Genomic DNA, 27,959 nt, shown 5'->3' with positions numbered 1-27,959 from the left:
GTAAATGTGAAAATTCAGCGAATTTGAATAAAAATAATCTAAAACTGGTGAAGTTAAATGGAAAATAACTTTATAGTATAATCACTGGATACATATAACAATTTAATTGTTTTTTTTTCTTTTTACATTTTTTTTCTTTCCATGATGGCAGGTGAGGCCCCGCCTCACCTGCCTCTAGTGACTGCACGTCACTGACGCTTTGGTACTACTGGGAAGGACGAAGCTACCCATGTTTCTGCCTGTTGAGTGCAAATGCTACAAAATAATTAACTGAATGTGAAGAAAACTCAAAAGTCCCATAAATTAGATGGAATAACAATTGGAAGCCCTGTGTTTTTGCTTAAATGTCAGCAAACTGAAAGTCAAGTCAATTTATCTCAATGCACTTCTTGAACCATGCACTTAACGTCACCTTACATACGGTTACATCAAATAAAATGGACTGTACTCATTTTGGTGGCAGAGCTGTGACGTTAATAGGTTTTAACTCTATTGAGTCCCACGACATCGAGCAGTCATTTTATTTACTATGATGTTCGTATCCTTAATTGTTGAAATGAAATCCGTAGTGACAGGCTAGTTGATTTGATAGGGCGAAACTAGCATGTTACAAAACTGTGTACAGCTGATCACCTCTGTGCTGAGCAGATGCGCAGAGGAATTCATAAATTAATACAACCTTTTTTTGTTGTGTCATTCAAGGGGAAGGAGTGGCTTTGTCTAAACTGTCAGGTAAAAAGGGCTACCAAAGGTATCGAACCCCCGAAAGACACCCCATTGGCTACTTCGCCGTTTAAAAGGACTCCAACATCACAAAAGACTTCTGCTCCAGGCTCTCCACAGAGTAATGTACCTTCTCCAGAGACCCGGACATCCAAGGCTGAAGCTGTTAAAGCACAAGGCAGTCAAAAACTGGCTAGCCCAGCCCCTGCCCAGAAAACACAGCAGGACAACAAAGCAGATCTGCAGAAGAAAGTAGAGCAGTCAAATGTAACTGAACAAAAACCGGGAAATGCCACTGAAGTCCCGGGACAGCATGAAACAGGAGGATTCTTTGGTTTTGGAAGCCCTAAAAAGCAAACTGATCCTGCAAAACCTGCAGAGTCGGTAACAGGGAAGATGTTAGGATTTGGTTCTTCTATATTTAGTTCTGCATCCACTTTGATGTCCTCTACAGTCCAAGATGAATCTAAACTGGCAGCATCACCAGCTTCTCCCAAGATGACCGCTTTGAAGGACGCTCCATCTGCAAAGAAACCAGATAAAAGCCAGCAGGGTCCAAAAGCAGACACCATGTTATCAGAGCCTACAAAGGGAGCAGTTGTTTCCAAAACTGGTCCTTCGTCCTGCCCTGTATGTAAATCAGCCTTCAGCGTTGGCTCTAAAGATCAACCCAATTACAACACATGTACAGAGTGTAAAAATGTTGTCTGCAACCAATGTGGATTCAACCCCATGCCAAATGTGAAGGAGGTAAGACAACGTATTTATTGATTACTCGACTCATAGTATCTTAATAAACACTAAACAAAGTCTTCCCTAGGTGAAGGAGTGGTTATGCCTCAACTGTCAAATGCAACGTGCCCTCGGAGCAGCCCAGCCTCCAGGAACCCCCATTATGAAAGCACAGGCCTCGCCAAACAAAGTTACTGCATTTTCTAATGTCCCCAAGAAAGAAACGAAAGACATCCCAAAAACTGCTGAGTCTAAAGTCAAGGAATTATCTGCTGCTTCAGCACCTGAGAAGGAAGTTGCAAAGAAGGACACTGTGAAACGACCAGAGAACCAACAATCCCTCACTCCAACATTAGATTCCAAAGTTTCATCTGAAGAGTTGAAGAAGGGACCACAAAAGCTTCCAGATAATGCTGCTTTAAATGCACAAGAAGACTCCCGTGGTCCAAAACTTGAACCTGGTACAGTGAAGCCAACTGAATCACTTGGTGGAAAAATGTTTAGTTTTGGTTCCTCTATCTTCAATTCTGCATCCACGTTAATACCCACAGCCGGCCAAGATGAATCCAAAATGACACCTCCACTGTCCCCCAAGATGCCTGCCACCAAGGTGAACAAATCACCCCTTGGAAAAGAACAAAAGAAACAAGAACAACAAGCTAAACCGCCATCAGATCAGTCAAAGGAAGCTACAGTTTCCAAAGAAGGCAAATCTACCTGTCCTCTGTGTAAGGTGGAACTTAATTTAGGTTCCAAGGATCCTCCCAACTTCAGAAAATGCACAGACTGCAAAAACACCGTCTGTAACCAGTGTGGATTTAATCCGGTGCCCAATCTGGCAAAGGTAATTAAAACAAATATTATCAATGGTTCCAATAATATGAATTTCTTAAGTTATTAATCAATGATGGGCAATTTAGAAAAAAATATATCTTTAGGGATATTTTATTCTTCAATTTTTTTTTCTATAAAAGTGACATTAGTTAACATTTCTGTTTCATTTTATGGATGATGGGGCATGTCTTGGGAAAGCCACAATGTAAAATCAACCGTTAATATTCACGTTTTCTATTCTTATTATGTTATTCTCTAGGAAAATGAATGGCTGTGCTTGAACTGTCAGATGCAAAGAGCTCTGAATGCATCAGAACCCACGCAGCCTGCCATCAAGCTGTCCAATACAGTGAAAAAAAACCTTCCATCTTCTGTACATCAGAAGACAACTGTTTCAAATGAAGATGAATCAACCACGAAGGAACCATTACAATCTGATGTACCCACAAAAGTGCAGACTGCAGCACCTGACAAGAAAAAGGAGAGTTCTGCACCAAGTACCCCGAAGAAGATTCATCCATCAACTGGAACACCAGAAACTAAGATTTCTATTGAACGAACACAGAACAAACAGGGTGCCCCATTGTCTGTTCAGGAACCTCAAAGGAACTCAGATCCCCAGAAACCACCTGATCAGACTACTCAGTCTGGACTAAAACAGAGCAAATTTACCTCGGATGGCTTGATTGGCTCTCAATCTAGTTCTGATGTTTCGAAAACAACAGACTCTATCACTGGAAAGATGTTTGGCTTTGGTTCTTCTATTTTCAGCTCAGCATCCACTCTTATATCATCAGCTGTTCAGGAAGAATCCCGCACTACACCGCCAAGCTCTCGTAAGATGTCTGCACCAGGGCATGTCTCTCCAAGGATGTCAGTTGGACCCAAGATTTCTCCAAAGGATACACCAATAGTTTCTCCCAGCAAAGTGCAACCAAAAGCCCCTGAAAATCTCGCTCGGGAGCTCAAGAAACAAGAAGAGGCCCATCAGATCAAACAAGGTCCATCACAGGCAGGCACAACTCCCCAGACCCAGTTTAAAGCAGGCCATGTAAACTGTCCACTATGCAATATCAAACTAAACATCGGCTCAAAGGAACCTCCAAATTTCAATACCTGCACTGAGTGTAAAACCAATGTGTGTGACAAATGTGGATTTAATCCAATGTCTACTGGAGAGGTAAATCAAAACTACTATAACTGTTGAATAAATGTATTGGATTACTAATTTAGAAATCAAAGTAACACATTGTTTTTGTTCTATTTCAGAAAAATGAATGGCTATGTCTTACCTGTCAGATGAAAAGAGCAGTTGGTGGTCCTGAGCAACCGGCTTCTCAAAAACAGGCTCAGACAGCCAGTAGTAAAGTCACAGCTGTTGTCAAGTCAATGGATACCTTTAAACCAGCTCCAACATCTCAAACAAAGGCAAATCCAAGCCATGCAGCACCCCCACAGGAAAAATCCCCTTCAGTTAAGTCTGGCAAACCAGAAGCTTCCACAACACCAGCGGAGTTGGGTGCCCTGGCACCTGATGATAAACCACAACAGAAAAATGAGAGGAAGGTTCCTGAGAAAAAATCAGATCTGGCAAGCCAGATCCCTCCTGGACACAGGCAGGGTAATGCCACTGCAACAAAGCAGAAAGACGCTGCAGGATTTTTTGGCTTCGGGGCTACAAAATCTCAGCAGGATACAGAGAAGGCTCCAGATTCAGTGACTGGAAAGATGTTTGGTTTTGGTTCTTCAATATTCAGCTCTGCATCTACATTAATGGCTTCTACTGCCCAGGATCAGCGTAATAAAACACCCCCTGCTTCTCCCAAAAAATCCCCTGCAAAGGAAATTAAATCAGATGTTTCTCAGAAATTAGAGCCGCTAAAGAAAGCGCAGTCAACACAGCCGAACAAGACGCCTTCATCGAGTCCAGCTAAAGGACAAACAAAGGTCACATTTGAGCCTCCAAAGGCTGCAGAAGCTACCAAATCAGCTGTTGAACCGGGTTCTACCTGTCCACTCTGCAAGGCTGAACTCAACATAGATTCTAAAGACCAAGCAAACTACAATACCTGCACTGCATGCAAAAGTACTGTGTGTAACCAGTGTGGATTTAACCCTATGCCAATTGGAGTGGTAAGTTCATACTCTTTAAACACTTTTTCAAACTCAAGTACTTAATATCAAAAGCAACACACAACTAATTATTATTGCTTCATTTCAGAAAAACGAATGGCTATGTCTAACATGTCAAACCAAAAGAGCAGTGGAAGCATCTGAGCAACAAGCCTCTCAAAAGCAGGCTCAAACATCAAATGGTAAAGTTCCTGTAACAGTCAAGTCGACAGATGACTCCAAACCAGCTATTACTGAAGCAAACACACATCCAAGCAATGCAGTAACCCCACAGGAAAAACTGTCAACAACTTTAGTTAGGTCAGCCAAACCAGAAGCTTCCACAACACCAGCAGATTTAGCTACCCTGGCACCTGATGATACAACACAACACAAAAATGCGAAGAAAGATCCGGTAAGCCAACCTGGACGCAGGCCGAGTAATGCCATTGCAACAAAGGTGCAAGTCACTGAAGGATCTATTGGTTTGGGTGTTACAAAATCTCAGAAGGATGCAGAGAAATCCACAGATTCAGTGAGTGGAAAGATGTTTGGTTTTGGTTCTTCGATATTCAGCTCTGCATCTACATTAATAACATCTGCTGTTCAGGATCAACCTAAGACCGATACACCAGCTTCTCTAAAAAAGGCCCTTGCAAAGGAACAAACACCACCATCGGGTCCAGCAAAAGGGGAACATAAGGTCACATCAGATCCTCTCAAGGCTGCAAAAGCTACCAAACCAGCTGTCAAACTAGTTTCTACATGTCCACTCTGTAAGGTTGAACTCAACATGGGCTCAAAAGACCAAGCCAATTACAATACCTGCACTGAATGCAAAAATACTGTGTGTAACCAGTGTGGATTTAACCCCATGCCAATTGGAGAGGTAAGTCAAGACTCAATACTTTTTATGCAATTTTTAGAATTAAAGTACTTATTATTGAAAGCAACACACAACAAATTATTATTGCTTCATTTCAGAAAAAAGAATGGCTATGTTTAACCTGTCAGACAAAAAGAGCAGTGGAAGCATCTGAGCTACCAGCTTCTCAAAAGCAAACTGAAACATCAAATAGCAAAGTTCTTGTTGCAGACAAGTCGACAAACAACTCCAAACTAGCTTCAACAACTCAAGTAAATGCATATCCAAGCAATGCAATAACCCCACAGGAAAAAATGTCCACAACTTTAGTGAAGTCAGACAAATCAGAAGCTTCCATAACATCAGAGGAGTTGGCTAGCCTCGCACCTGATGATACAACACAACAAAAAAATGAGAGAAAAAATCCTGAAAAACAATCACATCCGGTAAGCCAACCTGGTCGCAGGCCGAGTAATGCCACTGCAACAAAGATGCAAGACACTGGAGGATTTTTTGGTTTGGGTGCTACAAAATCTCAGAAGGATGCAGAGAAGTCTTCAGATTCAGTGACTGGAAAAATGTTTGGTTTTGGTTCTTCAATGTTCAGCTCTGCATCTACATTAATAACATCTGCTGTTCAGGACCAACCTAAGACCGATACACCAGCTTCTCCCAAAAAATCCCCTGCAAAGGACATTAAATCTGATGTTCCTGAAAAGCTGGAGCCAACACCTTCATCGGGTGAAGCTAAAGGGGAAAACAAGGTCACATCAGAACCTCTTAAGGTTGCAGAAGCTACCAAAACAGCTGTCAAACCAGGTTCTACCTGTCCACTCTGTAAGGTTGAACTCAACATGGGTTCAAAAGACCAAGCCAATTACAATACCTGTACTGAATGCAAAAGTACTGTGTGTAACCAGTGTGGATTTAACCCCATGCCTATTGGAGAGGTAAGTCAAGACTCAATACTCTTTATACATTTTTTAGAATTGAAGTACATAATATCAAAAGCAACACACAACCAATTATTGTTGCTTCATTTCAGAAAAATGAATGGCTATGTCTAACCTGTCAGACAAAAAGAGCAGTGGAAGCATCTGAGCAACAAGCCTCTCAAAAGCAGACTCAAGCATCAAACAGCAAAGTTTCTGTTGCAGTCAAGTCGAAGGACAACCCCAAACCACCTACAACAACTCAAGCAAACACACATCCAAGCAATGCAGTACTCCCACAGGAAAAACTGTCTTCAACTTTAATTAGGTCGGGCAAACCAGAAGCTTCCATCGCACCAGAAAAGTTAACTAGCCTGGCACATGATAATAAAACACCACAAAAGAGTGAGAAGGAAGTTCCTGAAAACCAATCAGATCTGATAAGCCAACCAGAACGTAGGCCAAGTAATGCCACTGCAGCAAAGCAGCAAGATACAGCAGGAGTTTTTGGCTTGGGTGTTACAAAATCTCAGAAGGATGCAGAGAAGTCCGCAGATTCAGTGACTGGAAAGATGTTTGGTTTTGGTTCTTCAATATTCAGCTCTGCATCTACATTAATAACATCTGCTGTTCAGGATAAACCTAAGACCGATACACCAGCTTCTCCCAAAAAGTCCCCAGCAAAGGAACAAACACCTCCGTGTGGTCCAACAAAGGGGGAACATAAGGTCACATCAGAACTTCCAAAGGCTGCAGAACCTGCCAAATCAGCTGTCAAACCAGGTTCTACCTGTCCACTCTGTAAGGTTGAACTCAACATCGGTTCAAAAGACCAAGCCAATTACAATACCTGCACTGAATGCAAAAGCGCTGTGTGTAACCAGTGTGGATTTAACCCCATGCCTATTGGAGAGGTAAGTCAAGAATCAATACGCTATATGTCTTTTTTCATTTTTTCATTTAAGTCCTACCAAAAGCAAAATAACCTATCATATTGTCTTCATTTCAGAAAAACGAATGGCTGTGCCTTACATGTCAGACCAAAAGAGCAGTTGAATCATCTGTACAACTAGATTCTCAAAAACAGGCCCCAACGTCAAATATTAAAGTTCCTGTTGCAGTCAAGTCAATGGATACGCCCAAACCAGTTACAACATTGCAAACAAAGGGGATTCCAAGCAATGCACAACTCCCGCAGGAAAAACCTTCTTCAACCTCAGTTGAGTTAGCAAAACCTGAAGCTTCAACTACATCATTGAAATTGGTAAGCCCAGAACCGGATTATAAAACACCACAGAAAAATGAAAATAAAGTATCCGAGAAACCACCAGATCCGGAAAGCCAACCTGGACGTAGGCCGAGTAATGCCACTGCAGCAAAGCAGCAAGAGAGCGGCGGGTTTTTGGGATTTAGCGCTACAAAATCTCAGCAGAATTATAATAACTCAGTGACTGGAAAGATGTTTGGTTTTGGTTCTTCAATATTCAGTTCAGCCTCTACATTGATAACATCTGCTGCTCAGGATCAACCTAAGACAACACCTCCAGCTTCTCCCAAAAAGTCCCCAGCAAAGGAAATGAAATCTGATGTTCATCAGAAGCTGGAACAAACACAGCAAAGAAAGACACCTCAATCAGGTCCAGCTAAAGAGGATGATAAGGTCACATCAAAATCTCTGGCTGCAGAAGTTACAAAATCAGCTGTCAAACCAGGTTCTAACTGTCCACTCTGTAAGGTTGAACTCAACATAGGTTCAAAAGACCAAGCCAACTACACCACCTGCACGGAATGCAAAAACACTGTGTGTAATCAGTGTGGATTTAACCCCATGCCAAATGAAACAAAGGTAAGACTGTATTTGTTTGTATTGTACGTGTACTGTATTTGTTTTTCAGTGGCGGCTGCTGGTCTTTCAAAGACAAATATACGTAAATTCTGCCCTTTGTCTCATAGCGGCACCCGCTAACTGCCAAGCGATAGAAGTCCGGGTTTCCAGACGCGAGTACATCTCCGATAACACCAGAAAAAGATGCAGATTTGTTGCTAGTGTTTTTTAACAAAGAAAAAGTCACTGACACTGTTTAAAAGTCTTCTGATCAACTCGAAACAACGGCATTCAATTTAAAAAATGTTCCGGTCGTGGTTTATACTTCAAGATCACTGATTCGCTCATTTCACTGTCAATCAAAAAGAGATTCAGCCTCAGACAAAGCATCCAATCAAGCGCACTGCCGATAGAGTCCCAGAGACACCGAGCATTTATCTAATGACGGTCTAGTTTCGCTGCAATGGAACAACCCCAGTTTTTATTTAGTCCATAAAATCTAAACCCAACAGTATATTTTTGACCACTTATTTTTCGATATTTTAGGCGAAGCTGATCTTCCTTTGCAATCTTAGCGCAATTGCCACTGGCTTTTTCTCTTTTGCCACATACTGCATAAAGTATGTTAAATATTGGAATCTGACATTACTTCTTTCTGATGAATAAGTAGCTCTTGACCTAAAACATAAAACAACACTACATAAATGATATAATATAGGTTATGAATAGATCGTAATAACCCTGAAATTGGCACGCAATCAGTCCGGGGTGTACGATAATAATAATAATACCTGGGATTTATATAGCGCTTTTCTAAGTACCCAAAGTCGCTTTACATGTAGAACCCATCATTCATTCACACCTGGTGGTGGTAAGCTACTTTCGTAGCCACAGCTGCCCTGGGGTAGACTGACGGAAGCGTGGCTGCAATTTGCGCCAACGGCCCCTCCGACCACCACCTATCATTCATCATTCAATTCACCGGTGTGAGTGGCACCGGGGGCAAAGGGTGAAGTGTCCCGCCCAAGGACACAACGGCAGCGATTTTTGGATGGTAAGAGGCGGGGAGCGAATCTGCAACCCTTAGGTTTCTGGCACGGTTGCTCTACCCACTACGCCATGCCGGCATGCCGATGCATATCGCCAATGCCTGGAATAGGCTCATGCTTCCCTATCACCCTAAGGGCTACAGAAAATGAACAAAAAATAATATGAACTACTTTATTTTCTTAGGTGAAGCGGTGGCTGTGTCTCACCTGCCAGATGCAGCAAGCTCTTGGTGCGAGCCATCCTTCAGGAGCTCTTTCTAACAACTACAGCGTTTCTGAAAAAGATGTCACCAGTAGAGCTGAACCTGAAAAGAAAGTGGCTTCAATGCCAATATCACCTAAGAAAGAACCAACAGCTGATACAGCAAACTCTGCAACAGCTCAGTCTGACAGTAATAGTGCTCTTACTAAAAATATACCACAAGACTATCAAAAAACATCTGGCCCAAGCTCATCACCAGGACCAACAAGGCAAGCTGAACGCAAACAGAGCATTGCTGCTTTGGCACCCCAGCAAGAACCAGGAGGTTTCTTCGGCAGTAAAACCCAACCTGAAGCTTCCAAACCAGCAGAATCAGTGACCGGGAAAATGTTTGGCTTTGGATCTTCTATTTTCAACAGTGCATCCACTTTGATTACTTCGGCGGTCCAGGACCAGCCCAAAACCACCCCATCGGTGTCTCCTAAGATGTCCCCAGCAAAACAGAGTACATCTCCTTCACTCCAGAAAAAAGAAGAGATAAAATCAGAACAAACTCAGCAGGGTCTATCTGAACAGAACAAAGTCAACACAAATCTAGTTAAAAAAGTTTCCCACTCCACGTGTCCCCTTTGTAAGGTTGACCTCAACATTGGATCCAAAGAGCTACCTAACTATGACAAATGCACTAACTGCAAGAGTACAGTTTGCAAGCAGTGTGGATTCAACCCTATGCCAAATGTATCAGAGGTAAGCAAATCATTGTTTGCCATAACCGATAATATAATCACAAATGAGACACTCAATGTTCATTGCTTTTATCTTACAGAAAAAGGAGTGGCTGTGTCTGACGTGCCAGATGCAAAGAACTCTCTCAGCAGCAGAAGCAGTACAACCTCCATCTGTGAAGCCTCAGTCATCACCCAACAAAGTGACTAAACCCGCTGCTACCACGGCCAATCAAAATAAAGATATGATACCAAAACAAGAAAGAGAAGTCCTGGACAAAGATCAGAAGGACAAAACAACACTAGGTAAACTCGAAAATAATGAAATCCCAACAACTGATATCAAATCTGGTTCACTGCCTCCCAATCGAGTCCAAATCTCCACAGCAGTTCCAGTTGAAGAAAGGACACCTGCAAACGCTGATAAAACTTTGGTTGAGCAAGCGCCTCCTGTCAGCACAGATGTTAAATCTCCACTGAAGAAGGAGGATCAAACTTTAACACACTCACCTGCAACAACAGACACATTGGAAAAGAAAGCACAGGGAATGGAAAGCATTACAAAATCAGAGGATGAAGTAGTCATGTCGGCTGATATAGAGCAGCCATCCAAGTCCACAAGTAAAGAGCCAAATCTTGCTGCCAAACCGCCTCCTTCCATGTCACAGCCAACTAAAGATACAGGAAGTTTGGTTAGCATTAATGCTTCAAAACCTCAGCAAGGGGTCTCCAAAACAGCTGAAGCAGTGACAGGGAAGATGATGGGATTTGGTTCAACACTCTTCAGCTCAGCATCTTCTTTAATAACATCCGCTGTTGGTGAAGAATCACGCACCACACCACCAAGTTCTCGTAAAATGTCTGCGCCGGCACAAAGTTATGATAAAACGGCAGCTCCTCAAATCCCGCCGGTCAAGTCAAGTCCTGCTCTATCTCTAATAAAATCCTCCACAAAAGAAGTGAAGTCTGACAATATTCAGAAACAATCAATGGAGAAGATGGCGGACCAACCTCAGCAAGGCAATGCTTCTCTACCAGGAACGAAACATGTGGACCAAGGTCCGTCAGAAGCTTCAAAAGTAAAGGCTCCACAAACTGCTCCCAAAGAAATTGAGCTCAACTGTCCCCTTTGTAAGGTTGAATTTAATGTTGACGGCAAAGATCAAGCAAATTACAACACCTGCACCGGATGTAAAACAGCAGTCTGCAACAAATGTGGATTTAGTCCCATGCCGAATAAAGCAGAGGTAATCCACCGATAGGCCTTATCTAATATATCACAAAACTATTGAAACTAATAATGATGTGTGGTTTTTTTTCAGGGGAAAGAATGGCTGTGTCTCAACTGTCAGATGCAGAGAGCACTTGGCGCCTCTGAACCTCTTGGGCTTCCCTTGATAAAATCTCAATCTTCACCAAGTAAAGACATGCCTCCCTCCACAACGAAGGGAGAGACAGCTATACAAGCTCCTCAGGAGGACAGTAAAACACCCAAACCTGACGAGACAGTCAGTGTCGTCACTACCAAAGAAAGCAAATCCCCAGCAATTGGTGAATCAACTGTGGAAGCAACAGCGGCAGTTGCCTCATTGCCTGAAAAAAGTGTTCTTCCTGAAATCATGAAGACTGTGGTTGCATCTGCTTCACCTGCAATTACCCCTAAAGGACAACCTGGAATACCCCAGAAACAGCCTCCAGAAAAGATAGTTCCCCCAACAGCACAAGAAGTAGGTAAAATACTACCCCAACAACCTACAAAAGCTGGGGGATCTCCAGCCAAATCAATTCTGGCAACAGCTCCACCTGTAAAACAGGAATCAGTAGGCTTCTTTGGTTTTGGAGGTCCTAAAATGCAACCTGTTAAGCCTGCTGAATCAGTACCTGGCAAGATGTTTGGCTTTGGGTCATCTTTTTTTAATTCAGCGTCCAATTTGATAACCTCAGCTGTACAAGATGAAACGAAAAAGACAACTCCGACGCCAAGCAAAATTACTTCTCAGGCCTCTCCTAAAACAACGCCGCCTGCTTCTCCTAAAACAATACCTGCAAAGGACATCAAACCACCTGCAGTCCAGAAAACTGAAGTAACAAAACTGGAAACACCACAGGTAAAAACTACTCCTTCAGCAACACAAATGGATAAAGTTCCATCCGTTTCCCCCAAAGCACCACTAACACCTCCAAAACCAGCTCAGTTAACCTGCCCACTCTGTAAGATGCTATTCAGGATGGATTCTAAAGATGCTCCCAAGTTCAACACCTGCACAGAATGCAACACAACTGTCTGCAATCAGTGCGGGTTCAATCCATTGCCTACGGTCTCAGAGGTAAGTTAGACACGTTTCAAATAATCTGTTTACATAATCGATTGTTTGTATTTGTCTTGCAACATCAAATGTTGCACACGTATTAGTCCTACATGCTGACCATTTGCTCTCTTTTTAAGGTAAAGGAATGGCTATGTCTGAACTGTCAGATGCAGAGGGCCCTTGGCACATCTGAGACTACAGGACCGTCTGCAGTGAAACCTCAGGCCTCACCTACAAGGACTGGTCCTTTTCCTTCTGAACATAATACTGAAGAGGTCCAGCCAAAGAAGTCTACATCAGTCAGAGAAGAAGGTTCTGAACGCCTGGATGAGGACTCACGGACACTTACAATTAATAAGCCTGGTTTATTGCATGATGCAGCACCAAGGACGGACATCCCTTCAGTTGGTGATCAAGAAAAGGGCCAAGATATGACCAAGCAGCCTCCCACTGAAAAAACCCCACCCAAGGAACGCACTTCACAAACTCCAAAAACAGAAGTCAAGGCTGGTGTTGCGAAACCGACAGATGGGAAACCCCCTCAGCAGCATTCGAAATCTCCTGTCAAATCTACACCAGCTGCTAAACAGGAGACTGGCAGGTTCTTTGGATTCGGTGCTCCAAAAATGCAACCACAGGCTGCTGAGACTGTCACCGGTAAAATGTTTGGATTTAGTTCATCCATTTTTAGCTCTGCCTCTACCTTGATAACATCTGCTGTCCAAGATGAGCCCAAAACCACTCCTTCGGTTCCTCCTAAGATGTCCCCTGCTAAAGAAAACAAAGTTCCTGTTGTGCAAACCCAACAACTGACCAAACCTGTCCCCTTGGGTCAGGTTAAAGACCCAAAGACTTCACTCACAGCAACACAAGTCACAGAAGGCACCAACGTGGATATTCCCAAAGCAGATACAGAGTCCACCTGTCCACTCTGTAAGGTTGAACTCGATTTGGACTCCATGGAACCACCCAATTACAACACATGCACTGAATGCAAGAGTGTTGTCTGTAGCCTCTGTGGATTTAACCCCACACCTCAAACTGGAGGGGTAAGTGCAATACTTCTCTATCATTCACCCCTTTTTGTTTAGTGGGAATTCTTTAAACCTAGTAGTGATATATGGTAATAAAATACACATCCAATGTGTAGTGTCTATGACAGGGGAAATGTTGGCTTTTAAAGTATTTCCATGTTCAGGCGACATGACTGACAGCCATCCAAGTGCAGTTGTGACATAACAGCTCATGTCTTCAGCAGACCTGTGACACACAAAATGTATAAAGGCTGTTGTGCAACAGCATTAGCGAGATGGGATCTGATGTCACAGCAGAGAATCAGGCATGCTGTTTGCCAGAACTCGTGAGGGAGATGTGAGATGGCAACGCTGTGTGATATGCTCAATAATAGGCAGAGGTGAAGCAGATTACGTCAAAGTCAACACTGTGCGTTACATTAGAGCAGGAGGTGCTTCCTTCCTTCCTCTCGGGCCATCTGCTCTCGGCAGATCGGTGGCGCCATGCAATTCTTCACTTTCCTCTTCGTTAGACGTGGGTGGGAAGTACACAAATTGCATTGCGAGTCAGGATGCAAGGCTTCTTAGTGTAGGTCGTATTCCCTTGGCAAGTTTACATTGTTTTGTGTTAAAGGAAGGCTATAATATTTGTGTGAAGTTACAAAAGGAACAAGGAGTTTTGTTTATACATATACATATGTGTGTGTATATACCGCATTTTTCAGAGTATAAGTCGCTCCCGAGTATAAGTCGCACCGGCCGAAAATGCATAATAAAGAAGGAAATAAACATATATAAGTCGCACTGGAGTATAAGTCGCATTTTTGGGGGAAATGTATTTGATAAAAGCCAACACAGAGAATAGACATTTGAAAGGTAATTTAAAATAAATGAAGAATAGTGAACAACAGGCTGAATAAGTGTACGTTATATGAAGCATAAATAACCAACTGGTATGTTAACGTAACATATTATGGTAAGAGTCATTCAAATAACTATAACATATAGAACATGCTATACGTTTACCAAACAATCTGTCACTCCTAATCGCTAAATCCCATGAAATCTTATACGTCTAGTCCAGGGGTCGGCAACCTTTACCAGTCAAAGAGCCATTTTGACCAGTTTCAGAAATTATAGAAAACAATGGGAGCCGCAAACATTTTTGAAATTTTAAATGAAATAACACTGCATACAAAGTTTTTTTTGTTGCTTTGCGCTATGTATAAACCAGGGGTCTCAGACACGCTGCCCACACCTTTTTATGGAATTTTTAAGCTGGTGCGGCACACGGGTTTTAACTGAATAGCGGTTGTCAGCGTCATGTGTGCCGTAATGGTACAGCATATAGCACCCACTACAGTCAGCGTGCCTGATCAGCCACACGTTGTATGGGGCGTTCGCTTTACTCACGTAGGCAACAGCAAGGCATACTTGGTCAACAACCACACAGCTCACACTGACGGTGGCGGTATAAAAAAAACAAAACTTTAACACTCTTACTAATAATGCGCCACACTGTGAACCCACACCAAACAAGAATGACAAACAAATTTCGGGAGAACATCTGCACCGTAACACAACAAAAACACAACAGGACAAATACCCAGAATCCCATGCAGCACTAACTCTTCCGGGTTGATGTGTGATGGAGCAGGGTTGGGGTGGGGGCGGGGTTTGGTGGTAGCAGGAGTGTATAATGTAGCCCGGAAGAGTCAGAGCTGCATGGGATTCTGGGTGTTTGTTCTGTTGTGTTTATGTTGGTGCAGATGTTCTCCCGAAATGTGTTTGTCATTCTTGTTTGGTTTTGGTTCAAAGTGTGGCGCATTATTAGTAAGAGTGTTAAAGTTGTTTTATATGACCACCGTCAGTGTAACCTGTGTGGCTGTTGACCAAGTATGCCTTGCTGTCACGTACGTCTGCAGGCAAAAGATGTGTATTGTATAACGTGTTGGACTGGCACTCTATTAATACAGATTGTAGAGGGCGCCAAATGTTGTACCATTATGGCACACCCTTATTATAGCCGTAAGTGTGAAAATCGGTGAATATTAATCCCGGTAGCTTTCTGCGAGAGGCACTGAATTCCGGAAGTCTCACGGGAAAATTGGGGGGTTCAGCAAGTAAGCTGCTGAGCCGCATCAGAGTGATCAAAGAGCCGCATGCGGCTCCGGAGCCGCGGGTTGCCGACCCCTGGTCTAGTCTACTACGTGAATGAGCTAAATAATATTATTGGATATTTTACGGTAATGTGTTAATAATTTCACACATAAGTCGCTCCTGAGTATAAGTCGCACCCCCGGCCAAACTATGAAAAAAACTGCGACTTATAGTCCGAAAAATACGGTATATACATATATAGTCGTGGTCAAAAGTGTACATACACTTGTAAAGAACATCATGTCATGGCTGTCTTGAGTTTCCAATCATTTCTACAACTTTTTTGTGATAGAGTGATTGAAACACATACTTGTTGGTCACAAAAAACATTCATGAAGTTTGGTTCTTTTATGAATTTATTATGGGTCTACTGAAAATGTGAGCAAATCTGCAAATAACGTCCCCGCGTGTTTGAGACCCCTGATTTAAAGTTTTGGTGTTGTTTACTGGCATCATATTGCATTTTACACATATCTCTTATGTGTGACTGCCATCTACTGGTCACACTTATCATGACACCATTTACCAAATTAAATTAATTATCCTCCCCTAGTAGTTGCCATATGTATGTATTACCTACCTGCCGTGGGGAAAATTGCATTGTGATGGGTTATTTGTTTTATGACACAATGAATTAGCTATTGTTTGCCCAATCCAAGTACCTTAAACGGGCCAGATGAGTTTTTTTTTTTTTTTCTCACATTAAAACACGTCATTCTGGTCTAAACAAGTAATGATGTTTTTTTCTGGTCAATATTTTGCATAGATGATGTTTTACAGACCATCTTCAAGTCTCTTCAGGATGCGCTGTTTTGTGGACTTACCTGTTTACGTGCCTCCACTTCAGCATGGTCTACTCCCCACCAGAAATGTTGTAGTTTTTAGCTCTTCTATATGGAGTCTACAGACACATATAAGGTCAAACTATACACTATTTTGTATTAGAAATGGCAGCAGTGTGCCAGTCTACCAAACTCTGTCATTCAAGTATTTATGGAAGGGGCCCGCTCAAAACTGTTCCCACAAGGTTGGGAGCATGGAATTGTCCAAAATGCTTTGGTATCCTGGAGCATTAAAAGTTAAAGTTAAAGTTAAAGTACCAATGATTGTCACACACACACTAGGTGTGGCGAGATTATTCTCTGCATTTGACCCATCACCCTTGATCACCCCCTGGGAGGTGAGGGGAGCAGTGGGCAGCAGCGGTGGCCGCGCCCGGGAATCATTTTGGTGATTTAACCCCCAATTCCAACCCTTGATGCTGAGTGCCAAGCAGGGAGGTAATGGGTCCCATTTTTATAGTCTTTGGTATGACTCGGCCGGGGTTTGAACTCACAACCTACCGATCTCAGGGCGGACACTCTAACCACTAGGCCACTGAGTAGGTTTCTTTCACTGGGACTAAGGGGCCAATCCCAACTCCTAAAAGACAACACCAGACCATAATTCCTCCTCCACCAAATTTCACACTCGACACAATGCAGTCCAAAATGTACCGTTCTCCTGGCAACCGCCAAACCATCAGATTGCCAGATGGAAAAGTGTGATTCATCAGTCCAGAGAAGGCGTCTCCACTGCTCTTGAGTCCAGTGGCGACGCGCTTTACACCACTGCATCCCACGCTTTGCATTGGACTTGGTGATGTATGGCTTAGATACAGCTGCACGGCCATGGAAACCCATTCCATGAAGCTCTCTGCATACTGTACGTGGGCTAACTGGAAGGTCACATGAAGTTTGGAGCTCTGTAACAACTGACTGTGCAGAAAGTCTTTGCACTATGCGCTTCATCATCCGCTGAGTTGCTGTTGTTCCCAAACTCTTCCATTTTCTTATAATAAAGCCTACAGTTGACTTTGGAATATTTAGGATCGAGGAAATTTTACCACTGGATTTGATGCACAGGTGGCATCCTATGACAGTTCCACGCTGGAAATCACTGATGTTTGTAGAAAAAGTCTCCATGCCAAAGTGCTTGATTGTATACACCTGTGGCCGGGCCAAGTGATTAGGACACCTGATTCTCATCATTTGGATGGGTGGCAGAATACTTTTGGCAATATAGTGTACACAAAAATCAGGTACCAACAGGTAAGAAAAGTTGGTTTTACATAATAGGTCCCCCTTAAGGCAAGCTGAAATGTCTCTGACCATGTCCTGGGGAACTCAACACTTTAAGATTTTAATGTCAAGTATTATGTTTGTACAAACCCCGTTTCCATATGAGTTGGGAAATTGTGTTAGATGTAAATATAAACGGAATACAATGACTTGCTAATCATTCTCAACCCATATTCAGTTGAATATGCTACAAAGACAACATATTTGATGTTCAAACTCATAAACATTTTTTTTTTTTTGCAAATAATCATTAACTTTAGAATTTGATGCCAGCAACACGTGACAAAGAAGTTGGGAAAGGTGGCAATAAATACTGATAAAGTTGAGGAATGCTCATCAAACACTTATTTGGAACATCCCACAGGTGTGCAGGCAAATTGGGAACAGGTGGGTGCCATGATTGGGTATAAAATTAGATTCCATGAAATGCTCAGTCATTCACAAACATGGATGGGGCGAGGGTCACCACTTTGTCAACAAATGCGTGAGCAAATTCTTGAACAGTTTAAGAAAAAACTCTCAACCAGCTATTGCAAGGAATTTAGGGATTTCACCATCTACTGTCCGTAATATCATCAAAGGGTTCAGAGAATCTGGAGAAATCACTGCACGTAAGCAGCTAAGCCCGTGACCTTCGATCCTTCAGGCTGTACTGCATCAACAAGCGACATCAGTGTGTAAAGGATATCACCACATGGGCTCAGGAACACTTCAGAAACCCACTGTCAGTAACTACAGTTGGTCGCTACATCTGTAAGTGCAAGTTAAAACTGTCCTATGCAAGGCGAAAACCGTTTATCAACAACACCCAGAAACGCCGTCGGCTTCGCTGGGCCTGAGCTCATCTAAGATGGACTGATGCAAAGTGGAAAAGTGTTCTGTGGTCTGACGAGTCCACATTTCAAATTGTTTTTGGAAACTGTGGACGTCGTGTGCTCCGGACCAAAGAGGAAAAGAACCACCTGGATTGTTATAGGCGCAAAGTTGAAAAGCCAGCATGTGTGATGGTATTGGGGTGTGTTAGTGCCCAAGACATGGGTAACTTACACATCTGTGAAGGCGCCATTAATGCTGAAAGGTACATACAGGTTTTGGAGCAACATATGTTGCCATCCAAGCAACGTTACAATGGACGCCCCTGCTTATTTCAGCAAGACAATGCCAAGCCACGTGTTACATCAACATGGGTGGCTTCATAGTAAAAGAATGCGGGTACTAGACTGGCCTGCCTGTAGTCCAGACCTGTCTCCCATTGAAAATGTGTGGTGCATTATGAAGCTTAAAATAGCACAACGGAGACCCCCGGACTGTTGAACAACTTAAGCTGTACATCAAGCAAGAATGGGAAAGAATTCCACCTGAGAAGCTTCAAAAATGTGTCTCCTCAGTTCCCAAACGTTTACTGAGTGTTGTTTAAAGGAAAGGCCATGTAACACAGTGGTGAACATGCATTCAATTGAATATGGGTTGAAAAGGATTTGCAAATCATTGTATTCCGTTTATATCTACATCTAACACAATTTCCCAACTCATATGGAAACAGGGTTTATATATATTTACAGTAAGTCAGGGTCAATATGCCTTCTGGTAGAATTGTTTGACAGTCAAGTACAGTAGATTTTGGAATCAATACTTGAGTCGGAGACCTCTGCTGTAGACCCTGTCCCGTGTTTTTAGATCTGTTTTTAGGAATAATCTGCTGTCTCATATTCTTAGCTACACAATAATGGGCTTCCTCAAGCATTACAAGCTCTCTTGAATGGGCTGCAGAAATCAATATAGACTCTTGGAGCATCCCTCCTTTACGCTGTCTCCTCCCGGGCAAACGCAATGAAACATCTTGGACCTAAGGACAGACATCACCACTGATTATCACATCCACCGGACGTTCCACCTATCGATCTCATAATGAACACACATTTAGTATGAGGTCATTCTGACTGTTTTCTGCTGGTCAAAGCCAACCGAGTTCATTCTATGGCGCACAAAGCTTGACACACAAGTGCCCTACTTATCAGACCTCGGTCACTGGCAGGCTTTTGGTGGCATCAGCTAAAGTAGAGAGACAAGGAAAAATAGACATGCTGCAGGCACTCAGTTCTTTTCATCTTGTATTTGTCTTTAAAAGGAAATACACTATATTGCCAAACGTATTTGGCCACTGCTGCGTTTGGACCAGTTGTTCCTCCCAGGGATCTCAAGTCACAAGTCGCTCCCAAGCTCTTTACGACACTTAAAGCTGAGTAGAAAAACCACCAGAGACAGAATAGGTATTTTGTAATATATTTGCAAAGCTTTGCATATACATTGAGACCAGTCCAGCATAGAACATTCAATCGCGCCCCGACAAACCCTCTCCCCTCTTAAGTCTCTCTTCCTCCCACCCTGGCAGTCATGTCTCTCCAGCCAAAACAAATGCCCATTATCTCTCTTTCTAACATTCCTACCTCAAGGTTAAGCACACAGTGTTGCAGACAACCAAAAGACCACAATTGGAAGAAAAACACTAGCTGTTTTGTAATATGATTATGAAATAAAAAGAAGTCCATCCATCCATCCATCTTCTTCCGCTTATCCGAGGTCGGGTCGCGGGGGCAGCAGCCTAAGCAGGGAAGCCCAGACTTCCCTCTCCCCAACCACTTCGTCCAGCTCCTCCCGGGGGATCCCGAGGCGTTCCCAGGCCAGCCGGGAGACATAGTCTTCCCAACGTGTCCTGGGTCTTCCCCGTGGCCTCCTACCGGTCGGACGTGCCCTAAACACCTCCCTAGGGAGGCGTTCGGGTGGCATCCTGACCAGATGCCCGAACCACCTCATCTGGCTCCTCTCGATGTGGAGGAGCAGCGGCTTTACTTTGAGCTCCCCCCGGATGACAGAGCTTCTCACCCTATCTCTAAGGGAGAGCCCCGCCACCCGGCGGAGGAAACTCATTTCGGCCGCTTGTACCCGTGATCTTGTCCTTTCAGTCATAACCCAAAGCTCATGACCATAGGTGAGGATGGGAACGAAGATCGACCGGTAAATTGAGAGCTTTGCCTTCCGGCTCAGCTCCTTCTTCACCACAACGGATCGATACAGCGTCCGCATTACTGAAGACGCCGCACCGATCCGCCTGTCGATCTCACGATCCACTCTTCCCCCACTCGTGAACAAGACTCCGAGGTACTTGAACTCCTCCACTTGGGGCAAGATCTCCTCCCCAACCCGGAGATGGCACTCCACCCTTTTCCTGGCGAGAACCATGGACTCGGACTTGGAGGTGCTGATTCTCATCCCAGTCGCTTCACACTCGGCTGCGAACCGATCCAGTGAGAGCTGAAGATCCTGGCCAGATGAAGCCATCAGGACCACATCATCTGCAAAAAGCAGAGACCTAATCCTGCAGCCACCAAACCAGATCCCCTCAACGCCTTGACTGCGCCTAGAAATTCTGTCCATAAAAGTTATAAACAGAATCGGTGACAAAGGGCAGCCTTGGCGGAGTCCAACCCTCACTGGAAACGTGTCCGACTTACTGCCGGCAATGCGGACCAAGCTCTGACACTGATTATACAGGGAGCGGACTGCCACTATCAGACAGTCCGATACCCCATACTCTCTGAGCATTCCCCACAGGACTTCCCGAGGGACACGGTCGAATGCCTTCTCCAAGTCCACAAAACACATGTAGACTGGTTGGGCAAACTCCCATGCACCCTCAAGGACCCTGCCGAGAGTATAGAGCTGGTCCACAGTTCCACGACCAGGACGAAAACCACACTGTTCCTCCTGAATCCGAGGTTCGACTATCCGGCGTAGCCTCCTCTCCAGTACACCTGAATAGACCTTACCGGGAAGGCTGAGGAGTGTGATCCCACGATAGTTAGAGCACACCCTCCGGTTCCCCTTCTTAAAGAGAGGAACCACCACCCCGGTCTGCCAATCCAGAGGTACTGCCCCCGATGTCTTAAATTCGGATATATGTAAATATCTGCCTCCGACACCACCCATCCAAATGATCAGAACCAGGTGTCCTAATCACTTGGCCCGGCCACAGGTGTATCAAATCAATTTTGTGAAAGAATGGGCCACTCTCAGGAGCTCAGTCATTTCCAGCGTGGAACTTTCAGAGGATGCCACCTGTGCAACAAATCCAGTCGTGAAATGTCCTCGCTCCTAAATATTCCAAAGTCAACTTTATTATAAGACAATGGAAGAGTTTGGGAACAACAGCAACTCAGCCACGAAGCGGTAGGCCATGTAAACTGACAGAGAGAGGTCAGCATAGTGCAAGGACTTTCTGCACGGTCAGTTGCTACAGAGCTCCAAACTTCATGTGACCTTCCAATTAGCCCACGTACAGCACGCAGAGAGCTTCATGGCCGTGCAGCTGAATCTAAGCCATACATCATCAAGTCCAATGCAAAGCGTGGGATGCAGTGGCGTAAAGCACGTCGCCACTGGACTCTAGAGCAGTGGAGACGTCTTCTCTGGACTGATGAATCACGCTTTTCCATCTGGCAATCTGATGGACCAGTCTGGGTTTGGAGGTTGCCAGGAGAACGCTACATTTCGGATTGCATTGTGCCGAGTGTGAAATTTGGTGGAGGAGGAATTATAGTGTGGGGTTGTTTTTCAGGAGTTGGGCTCGGCCCTCGGACACGTTTCCAGTGAGGGTTGGACTCCGCCAAGGCTGCCCTTTGTCACCGATTCTGTTCATAACCTTTATGGACAGAATTTCTAGGCGCAGTCAAGGCGTTGAGGGGATCTGGTTTGGTGGCTGCAGGATTAGGTCTCTGCTTTTTGCAGATGATGTGGTCCTGATGGCTTCTTCTGGCCAGGATCTTCAGCTCTCACTGGATCGGTTCGCAGCTGAGTGTGAAGCGACTGGGATGAGAATCAGCACCTCCAAGTCCGAGTCCATGGTTCTCGCCCGGAAAAGGGTGGAGTGCCATCTCCGGGTTGGGGAGGAGATCTTGCCCCAAGTGGAGGAGTTCAAGTACCTCGGAGTCTTGTTCACGAGTGAGGGAAGAGTGAATCGTGAGATCGACAGGCGGATCGGTGCGGCGTCTTCAGTAATGCGGACGCTGTATCGGTCCGTTGTGGTGAAGAAGGAGCTGAGCCGGAAGGCAAAGCTCTCAATTTACCGGTCGATCTACGTTCCCATCCTCACCTATGGTCATGAGCTTTGGGTTATGACCGAAAGGACAAGATCACGGGTACAAGCGGCCGAAATGAGTTTCCTCCGCCGGGTGGCGGGACTCTCCCTTAGAGATAGGGTGAGAAGCTCTGCCATCCGGGAGGAGCTCAAAGTAAAGCCGCTGCTCCTCCACATCGAGAGGAGCCAGATGAGGTGGTTCGGGCATCTGGTCAGAATGCCACCCGAACGCCTCCCTAGGGAGGTGTTTAGGGCACGTCCGACCGGTAGGAGGCCGCAAGGAAGACCCAGGACACGTTGGGAAGACTATGTCTCCCGGCTGGCCTGGGAACGCCTCGGGGTCCCACAGGAAGAGCTGGACGAAGTGGCTGGGGAGAGGGAAGTCTGGGCTTCCCTGCTTAGGCTGCTGCCCCCGCGACCCGACCTCGGATAAGCGGAAGAAGATGGATGGATGGGCTCGGCCCCTTAGTTCCAGTGAAAGGATACCAAAAAATGTTGGACAATTCCATGCTCCCAACATTGTGGGAGCAGTTTGGAGCGGGCCCCTTCCTCTTCCAACATGACTGTGCACCATTGCACAACACAAGGTCCATAAAGACATGGATGACAGAGTCTGGTGTGGATGAACTTGACTGGCCTGCACAGAGTCCTGACCAGAACCCGAACGGAAAGTCACCAACACCAACATCATTGTGTGACATCACCAATGCGCTTTTGGAAGAATGGTCGGAAATTCTTACAAACACAATCCGCAACCTTGTGGACGGCCTTCCCAGAAGAGTTGAAGCTGTAATAGCTGCAAAAGGTCATATTGAAGAACCCTACGGGTTAGGAATGGGATGGCACTTCAAGTTCATATGTGAGTCAGGGCAGGTGGCCACATACTTTTGGCAATGTAGAGTATATCTACCAAATTTTTAAGTAAATGTACATTTACTTAAAAAAAAAAAAAAATATATATATATATATATATATATATATATATATATATATATTCTTGAAATGAATAGGCTAGTCATTTACTAGTACATTTACTTAAAAAAAAAAAAAATAAAAAAAAAAAAAAAAAAAAAAAAAAAAAATATATATATATATATATATATATATATATATATATATATATATATATATATATATATATACATATTCTTGAAATGAATATGCTTGTCATCTGAGCTGCACATGCTCAAGCCAAGCTGAGGCTGCTTTGATCAGCTTTAATGAGGGATACATCATCCATGCTTAGTCCTTACCCCCCAATTGACCTCAACCCCTTTGCCATCTCTTGTGTCAGCAGCCAAATGAGACGTGTCAATTACATAAGAAGTGTATCATTTATTTTAGTGGTATTCATCTATGAATAACCGTTACGTCTTAAAGGAAGAAATGCTAGAAATAAATTACTTTTTTTTTTTTGTCAATCAGCAGAATTGCATATGGTGCATGGAAACTACCGGTGTATCAATTAAATTGTACAAATATATTTGAATAAAGGAAATTGAGTAGAGTGAAGCCCTGCAAGGCTTCTTCACTGATTTTTAGTATAAAGACAAGTCTAGCCTTGTATTGCACTTATTTCCCTTTGTTTTGTCTATCATTCACAATCACTTTGTGAGACAAGAACACGTATGTCTTTATTTAGTGATGCATTCTAAATTGTAAATAAATGCCAGCAGTATAAAGCCATTTAAAGAACGTCCAAAAACCTCCATCAATATTTACATACATGCTGTAGGTGTATATGTAATGTAGTAACAGTCATATTGATAATATGTAATATTTACAGTATTTTTCCGAAACATTTTGGCGACACATTGATTTCAGCACAATAATCACTACTTCCTTCAACAAAATAAAATTATTACTAACTAAAGTATCAAACAACATAAGAATAAGTGATTATTACATTTTAACATAAGTGTAGATAGAACATGTTAAAAGAGAATGTAAGCAGATATTAACAGTGAGTGAACAAGTAGATTAATAATTCATTTTCTACCACTTGTCCTTAATAATGTGTACAAAATAATAGGTGTATAAATGACACAATATGTTACTGCATACGTCAGCAGACTAATTAGGAGTCTTTGTTTGTTTACTTACTATTAAAAGACAAGTTGTCTAGTATGTTCACTATTTTATTTAAAGGCCTACTGAAATGCGATTTTCTTATTCAAACGGGGATAGCAGGTCCATTCTATGTGTCATACTTGATCATTTTGCGATATTGGCATATTTTTGCTGAAAGGATTTAGTAGAGAAGATCGACGATAAAGTTCGCAACTTTTGGTCGCTGATAAAAAAGCCTTGCCTGTACCGGAAGTAGCAGACGAGTAGCGTGACGTCACAGGTTGTGGAGCTCCTCACATCCGCACATTGTTTACAATCATGGCCACCAGCAGCGAGAGCGATTCGGACCGAGAAAGCTCAAATTTCCCCATTAATTTGAGCGAGGATGAAAGATTTGTGGATGAGGAAAGTGAGAGTGAAGGACTAGAGGGCAGATAGGGAAGATGCTGTGAGAGGCGGGTGGGACCTGATATTCAGTTGGGAATGACTAAAACAGTAAATAAACACAAGACATATATATACTCTATTAGCCACAACACAACCAGGCTTATATTTAATATGCCACAAATTAATCCCGCATAACAAACACCTCCCCCCTCCCGTCCATATAACCCGCCAATACAACTCAAACACCTGCACAACACACTCAATCCCACAGCCCAAAGTACCGTTCACCTCCCCAAAGTTCATACAGCACATATATTTCCCCAAAGTCCCCAAAGTTACGTACTTGTCATGCACATAGCGGCACGCACGTACGGGGAAGCGATCAAATGTTTGGAAGCCGCAGCTGCATGCGTACTCACGGTATCGTGTCTGCGTATCCAACTCAAAGTCCTCCTGGTAAGAGTCTCTGTTGTCCCGGTTCTCCACAGGCCAATGCTAAAGCTTGACTGTCATTTTCCGGGAATGTAAACAATGAAACACCGGCTGTGTTATCCGGCACAACAGTCAGGGGGTGCATTCTACGGCAGGGGTGCGTTATCCAGCACAACACCTGCCGCAATACACCGCTTCCCACCTACAGCTTTCTTCTTTGCTGTCTCCATTGTTCATTGAACAAATTGCAAAAGATTCACCAACACAGATGTCCAGAATACTGTAGAATTCTGCGATGAAAACAGACGACTTAATAGCTGGCCACCATGCTGTCCCAAAATGTCCTCTACAATCCGTGACGTCACGCGCAGGCGTCATCATACCGAGACGTTTTCAGCAGGGTATTTCGCGCAAAATTTAAAATTGCACTTTAGTAAGCTAACCCGGCCGTATTGGCATGTGTTGCAATGTTAAAATTTCATCATTGATATATAAACTATCAGACTGCGTGGTCGGTAGTAGTGGGTTTCAGTAGGCCTTTAAGGACTAAATTGCAATAACAAACATATGTTTAATGTACCCTAAGGTTTTTTTTGTTAAAATAAAGCCAACATTGAAATTTTTTTGTGGTCACTCTTATTTAGAAAAGTACAGAAAAGTATCGAAGTACATTTTGGTACCGGTACTAAAATATTGGTATCGGGACAACCCTACTAGCAACTGTTGCATTTGATGACCAGTTGTTCCTCCCAGGGAATTCAAGTCACAAGTCGCTCCCAAGCTCTTTACGACACTTAAAGCTGAGTTGAAAAACCACCAGAGACAGAATAGGTATTTTGTAATATATTTGCAAAGCTTTGCATATACATTGAGAGAGACAGCATAGAACATTCGGATCGCCCCGCTAAGATGGTCTGTCCTCCCGACCAAAACCCTCTCCCCTCTTAAATCTCTCTAGTCAAAACACATTCCAAAGCTTCAAGGTTAACACACACAGTTTACTTGCAGACAAACAGAAAGAGAACAAATGGAAAAACACGAGCTGTTTTCAAATATGACTATGAAATAAAAGAAGTAACACTTAAATTCGGATATATGTAAATATCTGCCTCCGACACAACGTATCTTCTTTTTCTTTCCTTTTGGAGCGCTGGGTCTGCTCTTCTCTCTTAGTTTTTCAGCAGGTTCTGACCCAGTCTTTCTCCCCTCGATGGTGCTCCTGATTTTTGGAGTCACATTTTCAAGTTTTTCGATCCAAAGTCTACACAAAACGGAATGGTTATAATGGACAAATTTGCAATAAGAAACATATGTTTAATGTACCGTAAGATTTTTTGTTAAAATAAAGCCAATAATAACGTTTTTGTGGTCCCCTTTATTTAGAAAAGTACTGAAAAGTACCAAAATATTTTGGTACCGGTTCCAAAATATTGGTATCGGGACAACCCTAGACCCAGTGTACGTCTTAGATCGAATGGCAAAAACGGTCTTTAGTTATTGCGCATATCTGGTCTTTGTCTGAGTTGTGTCCTCCAATGTGACCTCTCCCCAAACCACTGAGCTCTGTAGCAAATAAAAGCTGCTGCTGTCACGGTTTTCCTGACATCTGCTCAAACTCAAGTTATTCCACTGGGGGTTTCTGACTGCTGGGATACAAAAGTTGCCACTGACACCATATTACAGACGGAAGAAAACCATCGGAATGTTTAACGTTTTCATAAACTTAAAGCCTGTGTTGTTTACCAATGATCATGGTCGTTGAGTTAAACAGGTCAATGGGTGTATTTACTGTATTTACTAATTCACTATAATAATAATAATACATTTTATTTATAAGGCGCCTTTCTAGGCACTCAAGGACACCGTACAGAATCAAAACAATAAAATCAAATAGGATAAAAACAACAACAAAGATATAGAAGATAAGATGATTACAATGAATAAGCAGTCAGGAATAGGTATGTTTTGAGTCTTGATTTGAAGAGGGATATTGAGTCTAAGTTACGAAGGTCTGGTGGTAAAGAGTTCCAAAAACGTGGGGCAGAGCGGCTGAAAGCTCGGGCACCCATGGTGGACAGTTTAAATAAAGGGACAGTGAGATGGATGGATAAAGAGGATCTTAGGGAACGTGAGGATCAGGTCAGAGAGATATGATGGAGAGAGGTTATGGTTGGCTTTGAAAGTGAGGAGAATTATTTTAAAGTGGATACGATGTTTGATGGGTAGCCAGTGGAGTTACAGAAGAACAGGGGTGATGTGCTGGATTGAAGGGGTTCTGGTGATTATCCGGGCTGCAAAGTTTTGGAGAAGCTGAAGTTTGTGAAGTGACTTATGA

The 27,959-nt window shown here is 43.4% G+C and overlaps 1 protein-coding gene across 6 annotated transcripts in view; it reads left to right on the top strand.

Annotated features, from left to right (window-relative positions):
- pclob (piccolo presynaptic cytomatrix protein b) overlaps positions 1-27,959 on the top strand; it is a 197,398-nt gene that overhangs the window by 45,844 nt on the left and 123,595 nt on the right. For 5 of the 6 annotated variants that reach the window (XM_061969548.1, XM_061969546.1, XM_061969544.1 and 2 more), the window contains exons 4-15: positions 703-1,473; positions 1,544-2,299; positions 2,549-3,469; positions 3,559-4,422; positions 4,511-5,290; positions 5,386-6,216; positions 6,312-7,112; positions 7,208-8,044; positions 9,257-10,021; positions 10,101-11,246; positions 11,322-12,326; positions 12,446-13,357. In XM_061969548.1, coding sequence (XP_061825532.1) covers positions 703-1,473; positions 1,544-2,299; positions 2,549-3,469; positions 3,559-4,422; positions 4,511-5,290; positions 5,386-6,216; positions 6,312-7,112; positions 7,208-8,044; positions 9,257-10,021; positions 10,101-11,246; positions 11,322-12,326; positions 12,446-13,357 — 10,389 coding nt within the window. The remainder of the gene's footprint in view (positions 1-702; positions 1,474-1,543; positions 2,300-2,548; positions 3,470-3,558; positions 4,423-4,510; positions 5,291-5,385; positions 6,217-6,311; positions 7,113-7,207; positions 8,045-9,256; positions 10,022-10,100; positions 11,247-11,321; positions 12,327-12,445; positions 13,358-27,959) is intronic. The other variant, XM_061969547.1, reaches the window with a different exon arrangement.

This window comes from Nerophis lumbriciformis, linkage group LG10, assembly GCF_033978685.3.
Source record: "Nerophis lumbriciformis linkage group LG10, RoL_Nlum_v2.1, whole genome shotgun sequence".
Taxonomy (NCBI): domain Eukaryota; kingdom Metazoa; phylum Chordata; class Actinopteri; order Syngnathiformes; family Syngnathidae; genus Nerophis; species Nerophis lumbriciformis.
This window is presented reverse-complemented; position numbering and strand designations above follow the sequence as displayed.